At 35.7% G+C, this 22,333-nt stretch overlaps 1 protein-coding gene across 2 annotated transcripts in view; it reads right to left on the minus strand.

The window, feature by feature from the left end:
• ATP8A1 (ATPase, aminophospholipid transporter (APLT), class I, type 8A, member 1) overlaps positions 1–22,333 on the minus strand; it is a 110,177-nt gene that overhangs the window by 38,408 nt on the left and 49,436 nt on the right. For both annotated transcript variants that reach the window (XM_009884958.1, XM_009884959.1), the window contains exons 21-26: positions 20,046–20,185; positions 18,047–18,185; positions 16,695–16,759; positions 11,377–11,549; positions 5,611–5,794; positions 5,400–5,510 (exon numbers count right to left, since the gene is read on the minus strand). In XM_009884958.1, coding sequence (XP_009883260.1) covers positions 5,400–5,510; positions 5,611–5,794; positions 11,377–11,549; positions 16,695–16,759; positions 18,047–18,185; positions 20,046–20,185 — 812 coding nt within the window. The remainder of the gene's footprint in view (positions 1–5,399; positions 5,511–5,610; positions 5,795–11,376; positions 11,550–16,694; positions 16,760–18,046; positions 18,186–20,045; positions 20,186–22,333) is intronic.

Here is a 22,333-nt window from a genome sequence, read left to right on the forward strand (position 1 = left end):
AACAATTAATTATGCACTCAACATCAGCACAATTTTTGGATGCTTTATAACTAACCTAAATGTGTGCACCTAATCGAGAATGTCACCACCAATGTTGGATACAAGCTGTGCTCCTCAATTGCATTCTCTCTTTTTAATCTTCTCATTATATATAGTTCCTACATTCTTTTACTCCCAACCTAGGAAGGCAGGTCTTGAGAGAGGAGTGAAGGACATTATTATGTGATTGATCACTTTTTTTTTCCTTGTTTGTATCAAATACTGGAGTAAGTTTTACAATTCTTAATTTGAAAGGGTTTAGGGTGGCGGAAAAGGAGAGTTTTAATAGAAAATGTGTGACACAGTAGTTGGGCACATGTACCTCTGAATACATACACACTTTATATGTGTACATCTAAATACGTACACATTTCTATATGTGTACATCTCATCACTGGTAATTTCAGACAGAGTTTAACAAAAGTAAGACTCTAGGAAGACAATAACAGACCACAAGTAGGCAAATACTTGACCCTTCATAACCAAGGATTATACGGAAAGAACATTAACTTTCCACTGTGATTTATCTAACAGTCAAAATGTTATAAAACTTTGATTTAAAAATAAAGGCATAAATACATGTTCTGAATCTATTCCACATACTAATTTCTATTAAAGTTAAGTGATGCTAAGCAACACTTGAAAATGTTTTGGAGTGACTGTTTTAAAGAAATGCAACAATTTATGACAAATTTTCAATTTACAGTGGAACATCATATATGAAGTCAATATCAAGCCTCTCAGAAATGGTACACACAATTTTATTCCTTAGAAACCCTGATGCTTTCAGTTTTATTTTGTACAGAATTTAAGTTAAAATTTTCAAGCTATTTAAACTCTGAAAACTACAGTTTTACCATAGAATTGTAAAGAAATCCTTGAAGTTCTAATAGTAACTCGTGAAAACTTAGCATTTACTTTCTTTCAAAGCAAGCATGCAAGTTACAGTTAAGGTTTAGTGTAATAAGGAACTGGAACAAATCTTGGTCAGAACTCTAGATGCAAGCCAAGAAGAAATGAAATTTGGTAGCACCCCTGGGTTCTGAAGTTCTTGTTGAGTCTATAAAAAAAAAGGCTGGGAAAAAAAATCTTTTAATGTGGCTAAAAGCAATGCCCTCTGTAGTATAAACACTACTATTTAGAGGAATACCAGATATACTACTTTAAGAGACAGAGCATCTTCAATATCTACGCAGAAACATGGATTTTCTATTGTTTACAAGATACTATTTGAATGTTCACATAAAGAACACCTATGTCTCAAAAATAATTAGCAGATCTCAGGTGGAGGTGATAGTGTGGGGAAAGCAGCAAGGATAAATACTCAAAACCCTAGAAATTTACACTCTTAACCATACCTGAAAAAAACCTCTGTGGGGCTTACTACAGTATTAATAGTGACAGTGACAAGAAACATACAGCTTCTTGCATCACAGTGGGAAATTTATTCATGGGCAAGTGTGTTTCATTCCAATTATGATGGACAATGAAGGCAGCTGTACCTGCAAAATAAGTTTTTAGGACATGTTGTACATGATACTAATTTAGGAGCAGATTCAGCCACTTTTCTCCTAGGGGACATGTCCTACTCTAACAGCTCAAATTACTAATCCAGCACCCCTATACAGAAGGGCAGGAGATCGGTGTCCTTGAGAAGTAATTTAGGCTATGGGAGGGAGAAGTGAAAATTCACACCATTTTGGAGTTCAATTGCTACATAATTTCCCTTGAAATGGAAAGATTTAGGTTCATACCCCATCTAAAATGAGACGGATCTCAATGCAGATCCCTGTGTTTCTAAGTTTTCCAACCATATAATGCAAAAAAGCGGGCAGGAGTACACTCGCTTTCTGCTGTCTGTGTTTTAAACTGAACTTGGTGCAGTTTGCATACATTAAGCATACTGAACAACAGCACCTAAACTCTACAGCTCAGCAGCAATGTGAGTATACACAGAAAGCCTGCTCGTGTTTAGGGTTATGCATGATACGGGTCTCAGCATGACCACAGACATTCATCCAATGCGTCAGGCGAAGGGAATTGGGAACAAAATGACAAGCTTCAGTTATGGACATGAGCAGCAGAAAGTGTGTAACTCAGCAGGGAGATGAAAAGGGTTTTGGTGGGGGTAAAAAATTAAAAAAAAAAAGTTAATCACCATCATCCAAAGTTTACAGAACGAAAAGTAGACCATTACAGCTCTAATTACTTAGTATAATTTAATTGTTTCTGTAGTATCACTTAAATTGTTACTAATGGTCATGTTTAAGGATCTGTGACTGAACTTTAAATGTGAACTCCACACATCTGTTTCTTCTGTTTGTGTCCTGGTCTTTTAGTCTTTTGTTTGAATTTTCCCATACATGAAACATGTATGATCTACACCGACCTTCAAAAATTATTTTTTTTTTTAAATTGTAAACCTTTTCTATTTGATATAAACCAGCTATTTTATGTTATTACTAGCTAGTAGAACAAAAAGTAGCAATAGGGAAATCTTGTCCCTCCAACGTTGAAGGCAGATTTGCGTAATGTCACAAAATGAGTAGTTTTAACAAATGAGTACATGCAGTAATGGTAGTTATAAAACCAAAACCAACCCACAAAGGAGTTCTCAGTCACTAGGAACAGTCTCAATCTCAACCGTCATTATAAGGTAATGACAGCCCCATCAAAATAAGTATGAGACTCTGCATACGCTTACCAAGTGTGAGGCTCAGTAGAAGCTGAATAATGCACATTAGCAGTCTATTAGAAATTCAAAGTTTTCACTTGCAATTTAGAATGATACTTCAGAACATAACCTCTAAAGTTACTGGGACCAGTTCCATGCAGAAGATGAGGTCCATGTTTAAATATCTTTTAAGTCAAGACACAGAGTAGAAAAAGTTATTACAGACCACTTCTAGTTTCTTTTGAACAGGAGTTTAAATGTCCACAAACACTAATCAGTGTGTAGGAGTATTACTATAGACTTTCACTGTTTTATGAACGAAGAAACCAACAGCACTTATTTCGTATCATCCCACAAACGCCCAGCAAAAAGGCTGTATTTTAGATTAACTGGAATCTATTACATTACTTGTTTGATCGGTACTGATCAGTACCAATATATATTATTTAAAAATGTGATGCGTATCTATTAAGTAAAGGTAAATATTTTTAGTTATTGTCAGCTAATAAAAGAAAACTTAATTAAAGCAACTTCCAGACATGCCTTTCATAGCATTATTTTCTGAACTCCAAGACAGAGGAGGTGTGGCCACAAAAGCTTCACAGACGTTTTCCTGATGTAGCATTTCTGCATATTAAGCAGCAGCTTACAAATACTCATTGAGCTCTCTGCTCCCACGCCTGATCCGTACAAAAAACTGAAAAGAGAGATTCAAGACTGGCAGTTGTCCTTTCTAGAGACATTCAATGATGAATTTCTGCCCATTCACTCACAGTATTGACATGAGCTATTAACATCTGTGAAAGTTTTCTGAGCTGACAAACGTTGGGTATGCAGGAATTCAAGCAGAAGTCATCTTGTGTTCCAGAGAAGGTGTATATGGCAAAATGCTTGTACACACGATATATAAAGGGTCGTAACCCACATAAAAATGATCTCCTTGCCCTTCCATCTGCTCAGGAGGTAGAGGCTACCTCTGCTAGTCTTTTGTATTTTCAGGCTATGATATCTGTTCCTTGCATTTAACTTGCTTTCACAAAGAATACAAATGGGTGGGACATTTATATCTGATTTAAGTTGTTAATTTGCAATGTGTCTGCGGGTGACAATGACAGAAAATGAGGAAAAATAAGGTAGTATGTTCTAAAGCCAAACCTCGTATGCTCTCCATAAACACGAAGTATACAATAATACTGTTTTTTCCAAATACTTTAAAAGCTACTGCTAGTCAGTACTTCTGGAAGTCTGATCATTTAATCAGATATTCGGCTTTTGAAATGCAGGAACTAAAGTCTGCCATCACTTCTAATGCAAAAAAGGATCTTTAATGGTTTTGCTTTTTCTATGGCTTTCTACTTTATGTTTTTCTAAACAGGCTACAAGCTTGCCACCACTAGACTGAAATCTATTTATATTAATAACACAATAAAGGGGAAAAAAGGAAAATTTAAAAATGTAAAAAACATGCTAAGAAAAATACACACTTTTTGGCTACAACACACATAAAAAGATGTTTAAATTATTTTCAAACATTGCAACAATGTTAAGATCACATACATAAATACCAAAATTGGAAATATTAACCTAATGTTTACTTCAGGTCTAACAAAAATAAGGCATTTTCTTGCAGTAAACACCAAAAACATACTGTGCAAGTTTAAGATATTAATTTGAAAATATATTCCAAAAACTAAGGAAGTTTAAGAATAACTGTTAACCCCGTTACCATAAAAATACAGAAGACTGACCTATAAAGCTTATTTTGTGATCAAGCTTTGCAACAAATTAATTTTTCTTTCCACATTTTTAACCCAAAGTATCTTTGTGAATATAAAGTTTGAATCAATTATCAACATAATTAATGGATACGTATTTGGTTAGAAAAAAGCATGCAGCTGTTGAAAGAAAAAAAAAGGAACAATAAATGAAGGGGAACAAAAAATTAAAAATCCATTTAAAAATATGTTCAAAATTTTAAGGTTGCCATGTGGTCATGAAACCTATAGGTATACATGCTGTCTTAACTATACCTACCAATAAAGGTACATTTATTACAACACAGTTGTCTCATACTACTGTATTTTTCACCTCCTTAAAATCCCAGGTGAGAAAACTTGATCAGCTACTTTCAGGAAAGCATCCCTGACTATGAACTAGAGCCTAAGGAGGCATAGTTACCCCATCAACAAGTGAAAGGTATGCAATAGCGTAACTAAACCTACATGTAAAAACCTTAAGTACTGTTCTGAACAGCAACAGCCCAGCCGTGCAGCTCAACAGTGACCTGAAAAAGGGCTTCAGATTGCAAACCGGACAGTGGCTGACACCAGCTCGAAGAACTTAAGCAGATACATCTCTTGGCATATTTAAGGCTACTTGTAACTGTATTCCTTAAATGCTGTAAGGATGTTATAGACACAGAATTTTAATAAGCTAGCAGTTTTATGCAACACAAAATTCAGTATTAATATTTAGTATGTATTTGTAAGACAATTAGGTCTTTTAAAGTAAAAAAAAAAAATCACTCTAATATTAATCGGTTTATTAAAAAGCAAGATTCAGTACTAGTAAGTGTTTATTGACAGTTTAAATGCTTCTTTAAAAATCATATATAATAATCAAAAGCTCATAATAATAACAACATTTTTACTTTCAAGAAGTAGCATTTGCTGTACTGTAAAATTACCTCAATAATATAAAGGACTATATTCTTGTAGAAACAATACAAGATGCATTTAGCTACTCTGTTATAATTCCAGGCTCCGTGAACCAACAACAAGTTCTTCAAATACTTGAACTGCAAAAAACGAACAAACATACAATCAGAACATGGACACACCAACATTAATCTGATATTAAAACACTATATTATAGTGTTTTACAGTGTAATGATTTACCTGAGCAATTGAGTAGTCTGAAGAATTAGCAGCCTGTAGACCTTCATTCCCACTAATACCAACACCAACATGTGCTGTTTGTATCATACTAACATCATTTGCTCCATCACCAATTGCTAGAGTTACTACCTTAACTTGTTTTTTAACCATTTCTACAACTTCAGATTTTTGAAGTGGTGATACCCTAAGGGGTAACAGAAAGAAAAAGGTTTAATACAGGACTTTCAAATGAATGTACTTTCAAAACAAACTGAAAAGGTAATAAAACCAGGCCAACTCGCATTTTGGTCAGTAACACGATGTTCTCACTGCCCGTTAGGCTATATGCGAAAAACACATTCCCAGCAAAATTCATAGAAACATTCAATTGTTGAAGAAAGATGTTAATAGGACTGGAGACAACATAGATCAAACAGCAATGAGCCCCTAAAACACAGCAATGGAAGAAACACCAAAACACTGCCACTGCCAGTGTTAACTTACAACAATTACAGATTTTGGTATATTCTGTGGTTATGCTTTCTATTTTCCTCTCTGTTTAAATATGTATTTTATAAATAAATAACAAGATATTTCAGACACAAATGTCAGCGCAAAGAGGAACAAAGTGGACCACCACTATCTTAACATAGCCTATGCTGCTAAATGAGAGAAAGCAACTGGGCTGCATCAAAACCAGCATGGCCAGCAGGTAGAGAGGGGCGATTCTGCCCCTCTGCTCCGCTCTGGCGAGACCCCACCTGCAGTACTGTGTCCAGCTCTGGAGGTGACTACAGATGACTTTGTAGGGTGGCTAAAGTGAAGACGTAGACTCCCTTTCACAAGGAGTCACAGGGAGAAGACGAGGGGCAATGGATACAAGTTACTTTTGGGGAGATTCTGACTGGACACAAGAGGAAAATTTTTCACAGCGAGGAAAATCAGCCATTGGAATAAGCCTTCCAGGGGTTCACCATTATTGGACACTTAAAATTAGGCTGGACAGAGTGCTGGGCCATCTTGTCTAGACTGTGCTTTTCCCAAGAAAGGTTGGACCCGATGATCTTTGGGGTCCCTTCCAACCTGGTATTCTATGATTCCATGATAAGTAATAAGGGCAAAAGTAGAAACAGCCGTTGAGAAATTTTGATGAATATGTCCTTTAGAAATGCAAATTTCACCAAACCTACATTAGTTTCCTACGGAAGGAAAGCACTTTCCCACTAAAATGAAGACTATTAGTTTTTAGCCATCCAAGGTTGATAGAGATTAATCTGAAATGTAGCTTAAAACTGTAGGAGAAACCCATGGTTTTCTAGACATGTTTTTTTACATCCTGAAACACATTTATTCATATAATATTCATGAAGAATTAACTTTTGTCTAAAATAGTAAATTACATTACCAATCATAATTCTTAATAGTAAAAACTTGTACAACGTTTCTATTATGCAAGAACTGAGACTACTTAAGAGCTGAAAGAGGATCCCAAACTATTCCTGGTGGAGGAAGTCAACCTACCAAGCACATTGGAGACAACTGTTTTAAAACATCAAATCTTAAACAGAAATGATTAAAAAATATTTGAGATGTTATGATCTGTCTTCCTGCATATTATTTTATAGTCAAATATGCAACTTCTGAAGTTAAAGTACGCTATCTCTTCTATTAATTCCTTAATATTACATTTGAAGCATATTTGTTACATTATTTGTTTCAACTACAAGGCCCCTTGTCTTTTGTAGAATGATACCTTGTGTATGCTTGAGGTCACACTCATCATAATCACATAACTTCACTCTGCACCATCTTTTCAATGACACCAGTTTATGACTTTGGTCCCTATCACCAAAGTACTCATTTTACTACAGAACAGACTTATTCTTGATCTGATTTCAGTGTCACAGAAGAAGTAACAAAGGAATAATATGAGCTCCATAGATGATTTATAAACAAAAAAAGAAAGTATTTTCCATTTTTCTTCTAGCAAATGCCACTATACTTCTGTTTTGTCTACTTTAGAAATTTATAGGAAGAAAAAAAAAAAGGCATTTCAACAATTAGACTAAGCCTCAACATCAGATAGGTTACTGAGTTCCCAGCACAGGGGTACACTAATGGTGGTTGCCTCTCTTTTCTAGACCATGGTGCTTAGCACTGAGACAATGTTTTAATAGATACTGGGTATACCTTGTCTAACCACATCTTTGCTCACATATATCGTAACTCTCACTGGGTTCAGTAACATCTTTGTAGCTCTTCTGGTTCTCTTCTCTTCTGTCAAAGGACGCCTTCTCACAGTTCACCTGTGGGTAACACCTTATCACCTGAACCCCCCCCCCCCCATACCTATTCTGTGCCAATTAAGCAAAATTTCTTAAGCTTTAAGTACAATAAATCAGAGAAAGGTTGCATAAAATTCAATTTCAGAATTTTGTAAAAGGTAAAAAAAAAAAAAAGGAGTGAAAAATTATACAGCCTTCGGATTGAAGGTAGCTATCTAGTTACTTTATTCAGCAGCCTGTGCAACACGCCATCAGGCTTTTGAGAAAGGTACTTGGGATGAGTACAGCCTTGTGGTGAACTTGGGGTGAAAGCTTCTGGGCAATAGCCCTTCAGAAGAATTCTATAGTCCAAGTGTACCAAAAAGCATTTCTATGATCTTTTGTTACATGTTTCATTTGAACTCTGCTGATGATTATTGTACCAAGACTCACTACAGCCAGCTTCTATAGGAGATTCCTGACCCGAGAACTTCTTTTTCATCTTTTTAACTTTTCAGGAACAGTGGCATATTTCCTTTTCAGACAGCGTTACAGTGACAGTTGGAAGATGGCACTTACTCTCATTGCCCAGTGGATCAAATTCATGATGAAACCAATAAAAAATACCTTTTGTTCATTTTGTTCACTCTTAGCTGTACATTTTTACTACAGAATAATCCACCTAACATTCTTCTTGCACATTACTCTGAAGCCAATCCAGAGTTGGAATTCAGTTCGTCAAAGTCTTTAAGCCAAACATCTGCTTGGAATTAATACCACACAGATTTTTGAAGTGAAGTGTCTACTGAATATTTGCCACTTTTATCTTTGTTGTCGCTAGTCTTTGTAAGATCCATAGGTAACAAATGCTCCTGAACAAGTGAATACAGTCTGAAAACTTCAAAGAAAGTGATATAATTTTTACTTTTAAAACCAAGGACTGCTTACATGGAAGGAAAAGAGGCCTACATTTTCATTTAGTCAGGACAATATGTTTAACTGATTTGCATTGATTAAAAATTACCATTTTTAATTTTTTTTATTTTCAAGCTCACAAACAAGGAAATGAAATTTTTGCTACTAATGATGGAACATTAACAGAAACTTTTTTTTCTGGACAGAATTCTGACTCGAGAAGCATGTGATGTTAAAAAAGCACATTCTAAAGCAGTGAGTGTTACAAGCAAATATTTTAGTTTTAAACCTGCAGCCAATTTTTAAACAACCACAGAGCATATACCTAGACATGTACTGAAACCAGCTGACCTAAGCATATTAAGGAAATGTAGAAACGGCAGAGAGAATGCTACCAGAACAGAAACTTTCATTTTGCACTTTTCGTTGTTTCATCACAAAAATGCTACCAATAAAAGACAGCTATATGTGTGGAATATGTTCACTGGTCCTACAGTTCAACAGAGACAGAAATACTGTCTCTTTAAAAGGCACAGAATGTGTTTTCAAATCAAGGAAAGAGAAGAAACATAGTTTTGAAAGAGCAGTTCTACATGCATCTCCTGCTTGTTATTTACTATACTGAGCAAAACTGGAACTAGTAGAACAAGCACAAAGCTCCAATTTGCCTGTCAGAAAGACTACTGCCAGTATAAACTGTGTGTCAGTGTAAGATCTCAGTTTAAAAGACAGTAAGACCTTAGTTTGAAATTCAGAGCGTTACATGCTGGAGCATGGCTACAAAGCTAAACTATAAAAAAAGTAATAAAAAAATCCACTTGGTGGCACAACACATCACTTGACAGAAAGGACGGAAGGACTACAAACCAGGTGTTTATTTGGATATTATAACCTCATTTGCTTTCCCTTGTCCTTTTGCAAAGCAGAAAAATAGCTCCATTTGGAACACTGATTCTTCAGATGAATCTGCTTTATCTTAGTGGAACATTATTAAACTCTCTACCTGAACACAAGAACCTTCCATTTATTTATCTTATGAATCAAAAGCAGACAATCTATTACAGCATATTTACAACAGTTTTCACATTTGTACAAGACCATGTCTCTACCTTCTGGTAGATAATAGGATAGGCAATAATGAAGTAATAAGCAGTATGCTTGTATTATTTCTTGAAAGAAGATTTGAACTTGGTAAGAAGTGATGCTGAACTCTAGGTATTATTTCGTTCTTGTACAAAATCCAGGCTGACCTCCTTTTTTCACAGATTTTTTTTCTAATGCACTATTTCAATTATAATCAGACACAGCATCCTATTTAAATAGGGAATTACACTGGAATACACGGACAACCCTAAAAATTTCAGTACTAGATTAACTGTGAGAACTTGAATTTGTGACACTGTTGCATACTGAGAAACGGCAAGCTGCAAGGCCTCTAGAAGACCTTGAATACCTTGTTTCTGCATTAACTTTTCCTGTTTTAATATAGGAAATAGTTTTTTCTGTACTACACGAAGGTCAGAATAGTGAAAAATACTCTGAGAACATTAACTGGCTATCCTTGTAACAGTTACCTGACACCGACGAAAACAGTGATTTCCACAGTTCTGGAATGTCTGATTGCATTTCTAATACACATATCCTACCTGTGTTGCCAATGATCTTGTAAAGGAAAGTCCTTGCTTCTGCTTTTTGACAGATTAATCACCTGGCCTAAGCCAGGTTCTTTAAACATCAACAGGAGCAGTTCTTGTTTACCTAGCTACCAAGCAGCCAACTTCCCTCTTTGTTCAATCTTTCAAATGTAGAAAAGGTGATGTGCTGCTCAGCAGATACTTGCAGTTTTTGTGTTTAAATCCACAAAAATGCAAGAAGGCCCCAAAACACATAACTCATCACTTATACAGTCCCACGTATTCCTTCCTTAATAGAAATCTGGAAATACTAAAAAGCAAGCCAAACTCCTTTCATATTGTGTATATTTGAAGAACGCAGATATTTAATTTTCTTTGATCTGGAGAAAGTTCTTTTGCTATGGTAAGCTTACAGCTCTAATAGCTGATGTTTAAATATCTGATTGTATAAAAGAACCCTAAAACAAATCAGAGTAATAATAATAAAAAAAGGTGTTTTCATCAGCTTCAGGAAATAAAAATCACCCAGAATAGTACCTTTAACATTTCCATGCGCTTCTTACGCAATGTAAACCATGGCTTACAGAAAAAGCAGAGATATAAAATCTTGCCTGTGGAGGAAGCTCTACATAAGAATCCAGATGTGCTAAAACCTGCAGTTAACTGTAGTATCAATTTGAGGTTAAGATCAGTGTCTCAATCTTGCTGAGACTACCCTTGATGGATAACAAATTATTTTCCTAGGTATATGCAACCTGAATGACTTTGACAGGTACACTCTGTAGCAGACTGCTCTACAGAAATACTTTGCCTGAATGACTGTATTTCATAACTTCAGCTACTAAATTTTTTTTAAATAGATATATTTCATGGTTGGACAACACAGGTATGGGTATTTTCTCTGAAATAAAAGAAGTTTTTAATTTTTATATGTCAATAAAAATACTGCAGAGCAAAAATGACGTAAACCTTACCTGCAACAAATAACAGCTTTACATGACAAAGCCAAATCCAGAAAATATTGTCTTACTCCAAATGTCAAAGCATACTTCAGAGATTTACCATCAATGATGAGAGCAAAATCATTTTCCTTCCTTAAAGCATCACCAAGAGTACTGCAATGATGGCTAAGCGTCTCTCTTGTTCCCTGTTGTACAAAAAAATTGTGTCCATTATTTCTAATTCCTACATTAAGTCCAAATTTTTTTTTTCAGTATGATCAGAGACACTGACATTTCCTTTTTTGAGGAAATTACCTCTTGATTATACTATCAAATAGACAGTACCAAATGAAAAAAGTATTTCCAACAGCTGTACTATTAGAAACCACAGTATAAATGGTGTGTAGGATTGCTCTCACACTCTTCCAAAAAAACCAAAACAAAACAAAACCCATATAAGTTGTGGTGGAATTTTTAATGCTCTTTGAACAGCAATGACACTTGCATAAGTGTTTGCGAAAAGATACTATTAAATAAGTTTTCTCTATACCTATGCAAAAGAAAATTCTCATATATATAGATACCAGAAGAAACAATTTCTGCTCACTATTATATAAAAGGTCCTAAATGTTTAGAAAAAAAGTAAAAGAAACAGAGATAATTCATCATGTAAGTACATGCATTACAACTGATAATTTTAACCATCATATTAAATTTATATTTGAAAGACGAGCCTGCATCAACTACATGTTATATAAAAGATCGTATTCTGTATTTTTCAGTTGCTAAGAACAGTTTGAATCACACCTACACAAGTCAGTATTCTGTGATCCAGAACCGAGAACTTCACACTACATTCAGTCAACAACACAATCACCTGTATTTATGCAGCAGGACCTCATAGCCTACTTTGAGAAGGTCACTAATACCTAGTTAGTTACAGTACAGCTCTGCTATAGAGTATTGTGAAAGATAAAAAACCGCTTGCTGCATTTCTTTGTTTGAATGGCCTTCAAAGAGCTACGACATACTCTTCTTCTATTGTTTCCCCCTTCACAGCCCAGAGGTAAGAAGGGTTTTAGAGGACAAACGAAGATGAAAACAAAACTTCTGCTTATAAAACACTGAATTTGGAAAATAGTAACATCCTATGACAACAATGTTCCTCTATTTTTCTACAAGTTTAACAACCAAATAATCATGCTACTTCAGTGATGTCAGGCATACACGTAAATAAAATTTGGTGTAACCACCTGAAAATAAAACACCAAGAAGCAATTACAAATCTTAAAACCTCCTAAAAATACAACACCAAGAATTACAAACCTCAAGCCCTCTGAAATGCAATTAAAGATACCGCTTTGCCTTTGCCACCCAACTTACTCTGCCCACTTCCACACACTGTTGTCCATGTTTTTTGCCTACTTTGCTTCCACCGGCCTTCTAAAGATTCACTGATTTATCTAAAAGGAGATTAGTCTGTTGGGGAATTCTGCACTTCAGGTTTCCTGGCTCTCCCCCCATAGAAACTGCAAGGGAAACGAGGTGCCACCATCTAAAATTACATGTTAGAAAGCCTTTAAAATGACAATAACTTCTGTAACTATTTTCCGTAGCATTTTTGCTGGTTAAGAAATATTGCAACGTAAAAGTAGTATCAGTTTTTCCTCATCTCCATGGACTATTTAGCTTCTGACTAAATTTAAGCAATACAAGAGCCCGAAACTTCATATTCCTCTCATCTATTGTTTCTTCTCATACATGCAGTATAAACTCTTCTGTTTAAATTCACCTTAATTTTTTATCACAAAGAGGCACGCCATCAGGTAGCTCCAGGCATGCTACATATTAAAACAAACAAAAAACCCCAAGACAATACAAAACACTTACCTAACTGTAAAACTGTCATATTTAAAATTCCTTTGTGGGCTTACCTGTAGTTCTATGCTGAAATCCAATGCCTTAAATTAAGAGCAGTATCAGAACATCCCTTATTCACTTCTACAGCATTTCCATTAAATATTGCCCAGTGAAATTGAATGGTAATCAAACTATTTTCTATTATTATTAATTCAGTTTGCAATTAAAAGAATAAAGCTATGTTCTTTATGATTTCTGTCTATGATTAACAGTACCGCACCAAAATTTAGCAGTCCATTAAGTTAATATGAAGGCAAAACAAAATCCAATGTTCTTATACACAACTGTAAGCACTTACTAACAAAACCGCATTTTGGTTGTGAAGCTAAGCAGATTTTCACAGGAGCGGAGCCTCAAAACAAGTAACGTTGCAAAAAAACGGAGGCATGTAAATGCTTCCTGGAAGACCTTCTGGTTCTATCCCAGCCAACTGGGGAGTGGGGTTTGGGGTATTTTTATTTTAATTCCATAAATAAGGGTATTGGTTCATACAAAAGAGGATGTCTTATTTCAGCATATTCTTTGTAACTCAATTCACAGAGCTGGACACAGTCTAAGCAATTTTTTTTTTTATTTTATTTTTTTTTTTACTCTGACTTCCTCTGTCCTGCATGCTAAGGTCATAACAATGACCAAACTGAGGAAGTATTTGTTTTGTTAAATCTGTTTTACGTGTCTTAGGGACAGGGGACTCTGCCTGTCCCTAAAAGGATTAGAGTTGAGCTAGCTCCTTTTTAGAAGAAGCCACTGGTATGCAACAGATCTTGTACAATTATTGCAAGAGCAAGGGCAAGAAGCATCCACTTACTGCCGCTCTTTGCAGTACTGTGAAGCGTATGCAGACCAAGAGAAGCCAACTGTCCTAACACCTGTGAACATACCAACACCTTTATACGGCCAAGAGCCTATACCCATACCTCGCAGTGCCAAGGAGGAGAGGACTGCCACAGACCAACTCTTCTCTAAGATCCTAAATACACAGGTCCCACTACACCGGATTTTTTTCTTCAAGGTTTCATGACTGCTCAGTTCCTCCTGTGCTGAGGGAACTGGGTTGTTTAGCAGCTCCCATGGGAGCACAGTTCCCCTGCAAGGTAAGGGACAGAGTCCCAGTATGAGAGGTGGATCTATGGTGCTCAAAAGCCAAAGTTTCAGCCATATTCCTTAACAGACAATATTCCAACTAAGTATTATGGTCTCTTGCCAGCTGTAGTTGGTATGCAGAAAGGAAAGAGGAATGGCATCCACCCTTGCAGCTGCACTGACTCAAGGTTCTTCAATCACAGCAGTCCACCCCTCTCTCTATCTCCTGAGACCTGCTCCACTCCTCCATCCATTCTGAAGATCATTTTTGACTGAACCAGTCGCGCTAGAAATGGAGACTGACATCTGATTCCAACCACACCAGCAAGGAAAAGGTAGGACACAAGGTATACATTAATCAAACAGTGAAACACGCACCATCAAACGAGGCAGAAAACTTTTAATGGAGTCTCTTGTTAAAATACTGGCATAGAGCTAGTTTATCATTATTTTTTGAACTGCCTCTTGCCCTCAAAATATTTGATTACTACATTTATCTGCTCCTGAAAAAACACAATCCATTATTACCACAGACAGATTTGCAAGCAATCAGTTTGCATATGCAATTTCAGCTGCCATACAATATCTGCATTCCCATGTATTCTGAACATACTTTGTGCATGTAAGGGAAGGGTCTCTCCACCTCTACACAATCTAGACACTTCAGTTTGAAACAGGGAGTACAGTGCAGTTACCATATCAGACACTATCTTTTATTCTTAAACCATATTTATATACATTTATTTTTAAAATATATTTCTTAATATATATTTACTCAACTTTTTAATCACCACACTAGGAGTGGTTAATGTGCAATCCTTATTTAACGAGTTTTTATTGGACTCCTTTCAGTAGTTAGATAAAGCTACCTCACTTTATTTTATTACATATGAAGAAGTATACAAAGTAGTCAATCTTTTGCGCTTCAAATCTACTAAGTATTCCACGAGTTCTGAAATCCAGCAGTCCGTGTAAGTAACCTAAATATAGGACAGAAGTTCTCACTTCCGTTGGTTAATTTTTACTCAGTGACTGCTTGAAGAGTGAAAAACTCAAAAGCAAAGTTAAGGGCTTGAACCAAAAACCTTCCCTGTTTTTTTAAAAGACAATGATGACAATCTTTCAAAAGCTATCCAATGAACTAAACTAAGAATAGAAAATTGCCTCTTTTCATTAATATCACAGGCTACTTGTGTCAAAAGTTGCTTACTGTATCAACAGACTCTGGTTCCAGACGTTAATCAACAGCTTTTGCCTGTCCTGTGCTTGGGATTTTATTATAAATCTTATCAGCAAAGATATGTTGCTTAAAACAATTTATATTTGAAATATAGTCATAATGATTAAATTCATACTAATGTTGAAAATGTGTTATTCTAGACGGGTCATAGCATTTAAATAAGTACTTATTTAAAAAAAGTAGTAAGTATTTTAATTCACACTGTAGCCTTGTCTTTACATGCTACCATGGAATCCTTCAGTTAAGGCACTCTTGCTGATTCTTATACTTTCTTTTCTCTTTCTTTCCCTAAATCCTATCTTGAGCAACCTGACCACAACATAAAGTAAGGTAAACTTCATTTCAGGGTTTCCTCCCGAAGCCTCTGGACAGTGTTTTCCCACTGAGGAAATTCTTCCACTTCTAAGCTCATTTAAGGCTCCCTTAGAGGGCGGTAAAAGGACTTAAGTTCTTTCCCTCATGGGATTTTTCACTTAATATTGCATTCCTACCTTATCTAAAGAATCTCTTCTCTTCAAAGCATACATACTTGCAAGTTGGTAGTTTTAACCCTTACTTGTACTGCAACATCTGATTACAATTTCAGCTGGTTTTCCACACAATAACAGTTTTTGGCAGATACTAAGTATTCTGTAAGAAACAGCATTAGAAAGGAATTTAGGATTGGTTTGTTTGGGCACTGCTAGGTGCTACTAGAAGCATGAGAAGCTCCTGGCTTTGTGCCTCCATGGATGGAGTCACTTCACTACATGGAATTTGCTCATCATTCTGAAGTTCATTTGTGTATTAGCTACACTGTAGTTTTGGAAGCTGTAGACTAAGTTGCTAATTATTCAGTAACATTTTGTCACAACGACCATATGGTCTTCCAAGTATGCAATACTAAAATTAACTGAGAAGATTCTAAAAACAAACAAAAAACAGCCCCCGAAACAAATAAACAGGAACACATGCTCCCCCCAACTATGGTTTTAGCAGAATCTTCTGTGTTTGTCCAGATAAATAGATGCTCTGAATTACTTTTCAGAGCACCTCCACCATGACGCCTCGGTATTTTAAGCAGCAAAATAGCGTTTCATTAACTGAAAACTTTGCAGGTTTTACTTACATCAAGAGAGCCTTCATTTATAACAATTAGCCCCATGTTCTTTCGCAGAAGTTTACAGGAGTGACCTGTTAAAAATATTTGTTTTCAAAAATTTGATCTACAAAATCCATTATAATATAAAGAAGCATTTTTTTCCCTGTAAAAGAACTACAGACAGAACTAAAAATAAGACTTTCCCAGCTGAAATCAGTGGTAAAAAAAAAATAATAAATTACCACATCCTATAAGAATTAGACAGACAGGTACTAAGTCAGAACAGGCAGAACTTTCCTTGCTGCAAATTGTGACTGTTGTGCCTTATTCACAGAGGTGCTCAGCAGAAGGACAAGAAACAGCTTTACAGGGAGTTACAGAAAACAGCAAACAGATCTCCCTAAGCCTTGTGAATTTTTGGAATGCAACTTGCATTTCATAGAAAATTTGCATATATGCCTGTTCCCATTCTTTTCTTTTATTCTTTGATGCTTTAAACAGAATATGCTACGTGCTATGCTGTGTGCTAATGATGCAGGCTGCCTAGATAAATATACATCACCATTCTTAATAAGGTGAAAACACTGGTATTATGTGTATTGCCTGAAACCTGAAGGTACCAATGAAAATAGATCAACTGTATCATGTGCATACAAAAGTTTTGTAAGATTAAAAATAATAATAGCAATAAAAAGGATCCGTATGACCAAAATAATGCTTTATTTTAGGCACCTATCTAGGCTATTGCAGAAGTGCTGATACACTGACATGCAAAGAATATTAAATCTTAAATGCAGCTTTCATGTATTACTACTTAAAAATACAGATTTACTGTTGTTGAAATTAGTTGATTCATGATTCTTTTTTTCCTCCTTTATAATAAAAGGGAAGAATAAAAGGATACTTCTGATTGATGGTAAAGTTTATAGTACTTTAATGCACAATCCATACTGGTTTTCTTTAGTTAAGATTATGGTCACTACCAGCTTTCTTGGAAAGAAGGAAAAATACAGAAGGGAAACTAAGAATACTTATAGTTTCTTAATATTATTCCCTCTTACTGTCAAAACCCAAACAACGTATTCTGTTTAATTCATTTTAGATGCTACAAAAACCCCACAAATGCCTATTTTTTTCCCTCCTCTCTATGATAACATGAGTTTTTCTTGCTGTTACTGTTTTAACAAAGCAAGAATACAGCATTCCCCACTCTTCCCTTCCAGTGACTGAAAAATAAGTTAATGTTTTAATTCTGGAATGCCATATAATATTATTACTTTTTACAAGACAACTTTCCATTCTGAAAGCAATTTTACTCTAGCAACTTCTATCACTTCTAAATCTGTAACAAAGCCATCAAATAAATACAAATATAATACCGATGTTAATGGCAGTCTCTTGTTTGTCCCCAGTAAGTATCCAAATTTTTATGTCTGCCTTCATAAGTGTCTCTATGGTTTCAGGCACTTTGTCTTGTAGTTTATCTTCAATTGCTGTTGCTCCAAGCAGCTGAAGATTCTGTGAACATAAAACATTCAGTACACGCAGTTTTTGTGGTTGAAATTCAGTTTTAATCTTTCAGTTTCTTTTGTTTAACTTTCCATATTTACAACAAGATTATTGCTCTCTAAATTCATTAATCAGATTTGGTATCAACTAATAAAGATCTTCCAGTTTATTCCTATGAGCTTTATGTTAAATACCTATGTAGCTTAACAAAGTGCACAGGGTGACCACTGAAACTTCAGCCAGTTATTTGCAAGCTCAGTAGCTTGCTCAGCAACAGCTACCTTTTCCTCTTCTCCGATTTGAAGACTTAGGGAGTGCTTTTATTATGTCTTCTCTCACTTTTAAAGATTTCTCTTCACCTTCTAAAAAAAACCACCCTGTCAATTCATCTTAATCTTAAAACTATAATCTTGATTATGTTTGGTTTTAACTTCCCAGGCAGGAAACGTAGATGTTTTTTGTGAATACAAACATTTTAATACTTCATATTTCTGTACCTTTAAAACTAGCTAAAAATCCTGTTAATGACACTGTAGTCTAATAGTGTGTGATCCTGGTTGCAGCATGGCCTGCATACTACATACTGAGAAAGTACTTGTGCAGCCAATTCAAAAATTTGTAATGGCAGCAGGGTTGCCATGGCATTAACAAAGTTATATAGATTTAAGACTGTCTTGTGCACATCTGGATAATCTGCTCATCTATGTAAACTGGAGTCCTACAAGTGACTGAAGCTATACACCCTCACTCTTCTTTTTCATGAATTAAAAACTGGAGGTTTTTGAGGCTCTGAATTTTAAGCAGCTTCATCAACGTAATCTCTCTTATCCTTTCCAAGGGAAAACAACCCCAAAAAGCAAAGTATCAAAACGTCAAGCAATATTGATCTCATGAACTCCTTTTGCTTATACATTTAAGAGCTACGGAGCTCTTCTTGTTAAGGCAATGAAGTCTAACTGCATGCTTGGCTACTCCAGCAGCAGCGGTGCCAGAAACTCAAGGGAAGTGATTACAACTCTGCTCTTTGTGAGGCTGCATCTGGGTATTACCTCTCTCCCTTTCTGGGCCTTCAGTACAAGAGAGGTTGAGACAGTGGAGTGAATCCAGTGGAGGGACACAAAAATAGCCTGAGGCTTGGAGCACACTGCATTAAGAGTAACTGAGGAAGCAGGACGAGTTTAGGGAGGGATTCCATGGCTTCCTTCTGCTAACTGAAAAGGGCTTGCAGAGAAGCCCATCTTCCCCTAAGAGGTGCACAGTGAAAGGGCAAGAGGCAATAGTCCCATTCTGCAGCAACAGAAATTTTAATTCAGAAAAAGGGGGAAAAGAATAGCTGAGCATGAAAAAAATTGCCTACTGCAGCTGGGAAAACTCCCTTCCTGAGGATACTCAAAACTTCATCGAAGCTCCGGGCACGCAAAATTAGCCCTGCTTTGGGCAGGGATTTGTGTGTAGATGACCTCCAGAAGCCTGTCCCAACCTTTACTCTACGGTTCTATGGTCATTATACAAAGAAGCAGATGTTGTTTGCCTGTTATTACATTTTTTTATTTTTTTACACAATAGAGCAACTCAAAAAAAAAAAAGCTTTCCAGTAGTTCAGGTCAAAATCAATACTTTCTGGCAAGGTAGTTACTTCCTACAAAAACTCTGTCAAATTAATCTTTCCTTCATTTTGATCATCTAAACTGCAAGGAATACTTGACACAGCTGTCAGTATATTGCTAGATTTTTTTTCTGTCTAAGCATTATTCCTCAATAATAATTCAGACTTCATAGTATAGAGCAAGGACATTAATTAAAAAACCCTTCTCCTCATCCGCCCCTCTCCCCGCCCCCAAAACACCCAACCCAGAGACCTACACATACTTTTTCAATTAGTTCATAGCTCTCCTCAAGTTTGAGTGCTCTGTTCTGTATAGCTGTAGAAGCACGGTGATAGACATCTAACCACTCTTGATAATCACTTTCTGAAATCTCAGCCACAGCAAAACACAGAGTTCTTAATCCTAAAGAGAAAACAGATAGTAAGTAAGATTCAGTATTTGTTAGTCCCTTCCTTGATATGCCTGCAATGAATAACTACTAAAAGCTGTATTTCTTCTGTATTTCATGTATGCTTACACCTGATTTTCAACTTACTGCTGCATGTCTTGACGAACATTTTTTAATATAGATAAAGTAAAAAACATGATATAAATAGAAATTTATTCAACAGAGTAACTGTTTCAAGGTAGCTGAATGTAATACAGGTGATGTACCTCAGGTGAAAAACAATAATGATATTTTACACAAGATTTGACTTAAACTGTAAACAAAACATGAAACCATCCCAAATTACACTTGCTGAACAGGTATATCCATTAGATTTTTAGGAACATTGAAACTGTAAGATTGAATTGTATTTCTGAAGAAAAATTTTATAAACTTAAATGTACCTATAGAGGAAAGCAATAATGTTAAAATATATCAGTATAAGGTTGCAGCTACACTCTTCTGCACCCCTACTCAATATCCTTATTCTTGGTTGTAGTTTGAAATTTACCATCCAGAAGCTGACTTTGAATCTGCTCAGATTTAATTTTCCCATCTCACAGATTCTTTCAGCTTTCCGAATTCTTAAAATAAAATCTTTGTGTCCAGGCAACATTTGGAGATTTTACTTAACAATCTTTGAGCCGGTTATACTTAACAGATTTTTCCCTCGGTAGAAATCTGAAGAACTACAGTGAGAATCTGAGACTGCAAGATTGTAAGAAACATCTATTTTTTGACAACACACATTTACATTCAATTTAACTAGCTAGGTGTGAATGTTCTAACAGCTCATTTTCACATATTATCAGATTCTTAGATTTCCAGAGCACAAAACTGGCCTAACTTTTTATATACTGAGAAGAGCATTGCTCTAGCCAAATGATGTCTCACGAAGTCACAGTTTGCAGACAGGTAGATTTAGGAGGGGGACAGACAGGACTAATGTAGTCAGTGCCTTTGGTCATTTGCTCACTCTGCTGTAGGAGATGAACAGCACCAGAACTAGGGATGGCTAAATGTAATCTTCATTTGTTCACAGGTTTCTACGGTGTACAGCTCAGCACTGCAGCAATTTTGAAATGATCAAGAGGCTGGGCATGAAATAATACATATGTGTCTTACATCTAAGACGGTAATCTAATACCTTCATGATGAAAACCATGTGTAATCTTAATATCTTGACAACTGAACAGCATTAGAAACACAATGTTTCACCATCTAGACCCAGAGAATAACCTTCAGGCTGACAAATCAACTGTTGGGTCCCCCCCCTCCCACCCCGTGTAATAAGGCTATGCTAGCAAGGTCCAAAGGAATGAATACGAGGTGAAGGGGAGGAAAGGAATTTATGACTAACAGTGATATTATTTCCATAATTCTTTCAAGATATTTTAAACAGATGATAAAATGAAGAAAAGAATGTGTGTATGGAATATCAGCAAACAAGTTTTTCAAGGCAGTTGCTTTTTCTTTTTAAATCAGAAATTTAGTTATTTTTTCTGTTTCTAAATTTAAAAAGATCCTTTTTGTTGTGATTTAAAAGAATCTTCCAAATGAAAAGTGGAAAACAAAATATCATTACATTTGCTTCTTAACAGACTGGAACAACACAGGAAAATTACACACTTTTTCTATTTATCCAAGCAGGCATTAACACTCAAGCTTAATAAATGCTTAAATATAAATGCCAGCCATGCTAACCACTTCATTTTTGAACAACACACCAAGAACACGCAGCAAATGCCAAGGACATACTGTACTGCCACATGAAAGGATACTCATGAGAAACTTTGCAATGTCATCGGCTGCAATTTAAATCTGATGCAAAAATAAATACCGATTTCTTTAATTGATTCCAGAGAGACGTACTTAATTTTTTTTTTTTTCAGACTGAATTTTATGCTTTTGAAAGGTTAGCAATTCACTCTTCAGAACAGTAAACCTTTTCAACTGTTGAAGAGAAGGGTACAAAAAGTACTTGAACAAATATTTTAACACTAATATGTATGTACAGTGGTTTTAAAGACGTGTGGAATTTTTCACTTTTTAGGTTGATTCATTCAGTCCAACCTGCTAAGGGAAAAACTGTATCAGTTGCACCACTGATTTAATGAGAACAG

Source organism: Charadrius vociferus, unplaced genomic scaffold (assembly GCF_000708025.1).
Source record: "Charadrius vociferus isolate BGI_N301 unplaced genomic scaffold, ASM70802v2 scaffold134, whole genome shotgun sequence".
Taxonomy (NCBI): Eukaryota; Metazoa; Chordata; class Aves; order Charadriiformes; family Charadriidae; genus Charadrius; species Charadrius vociferus.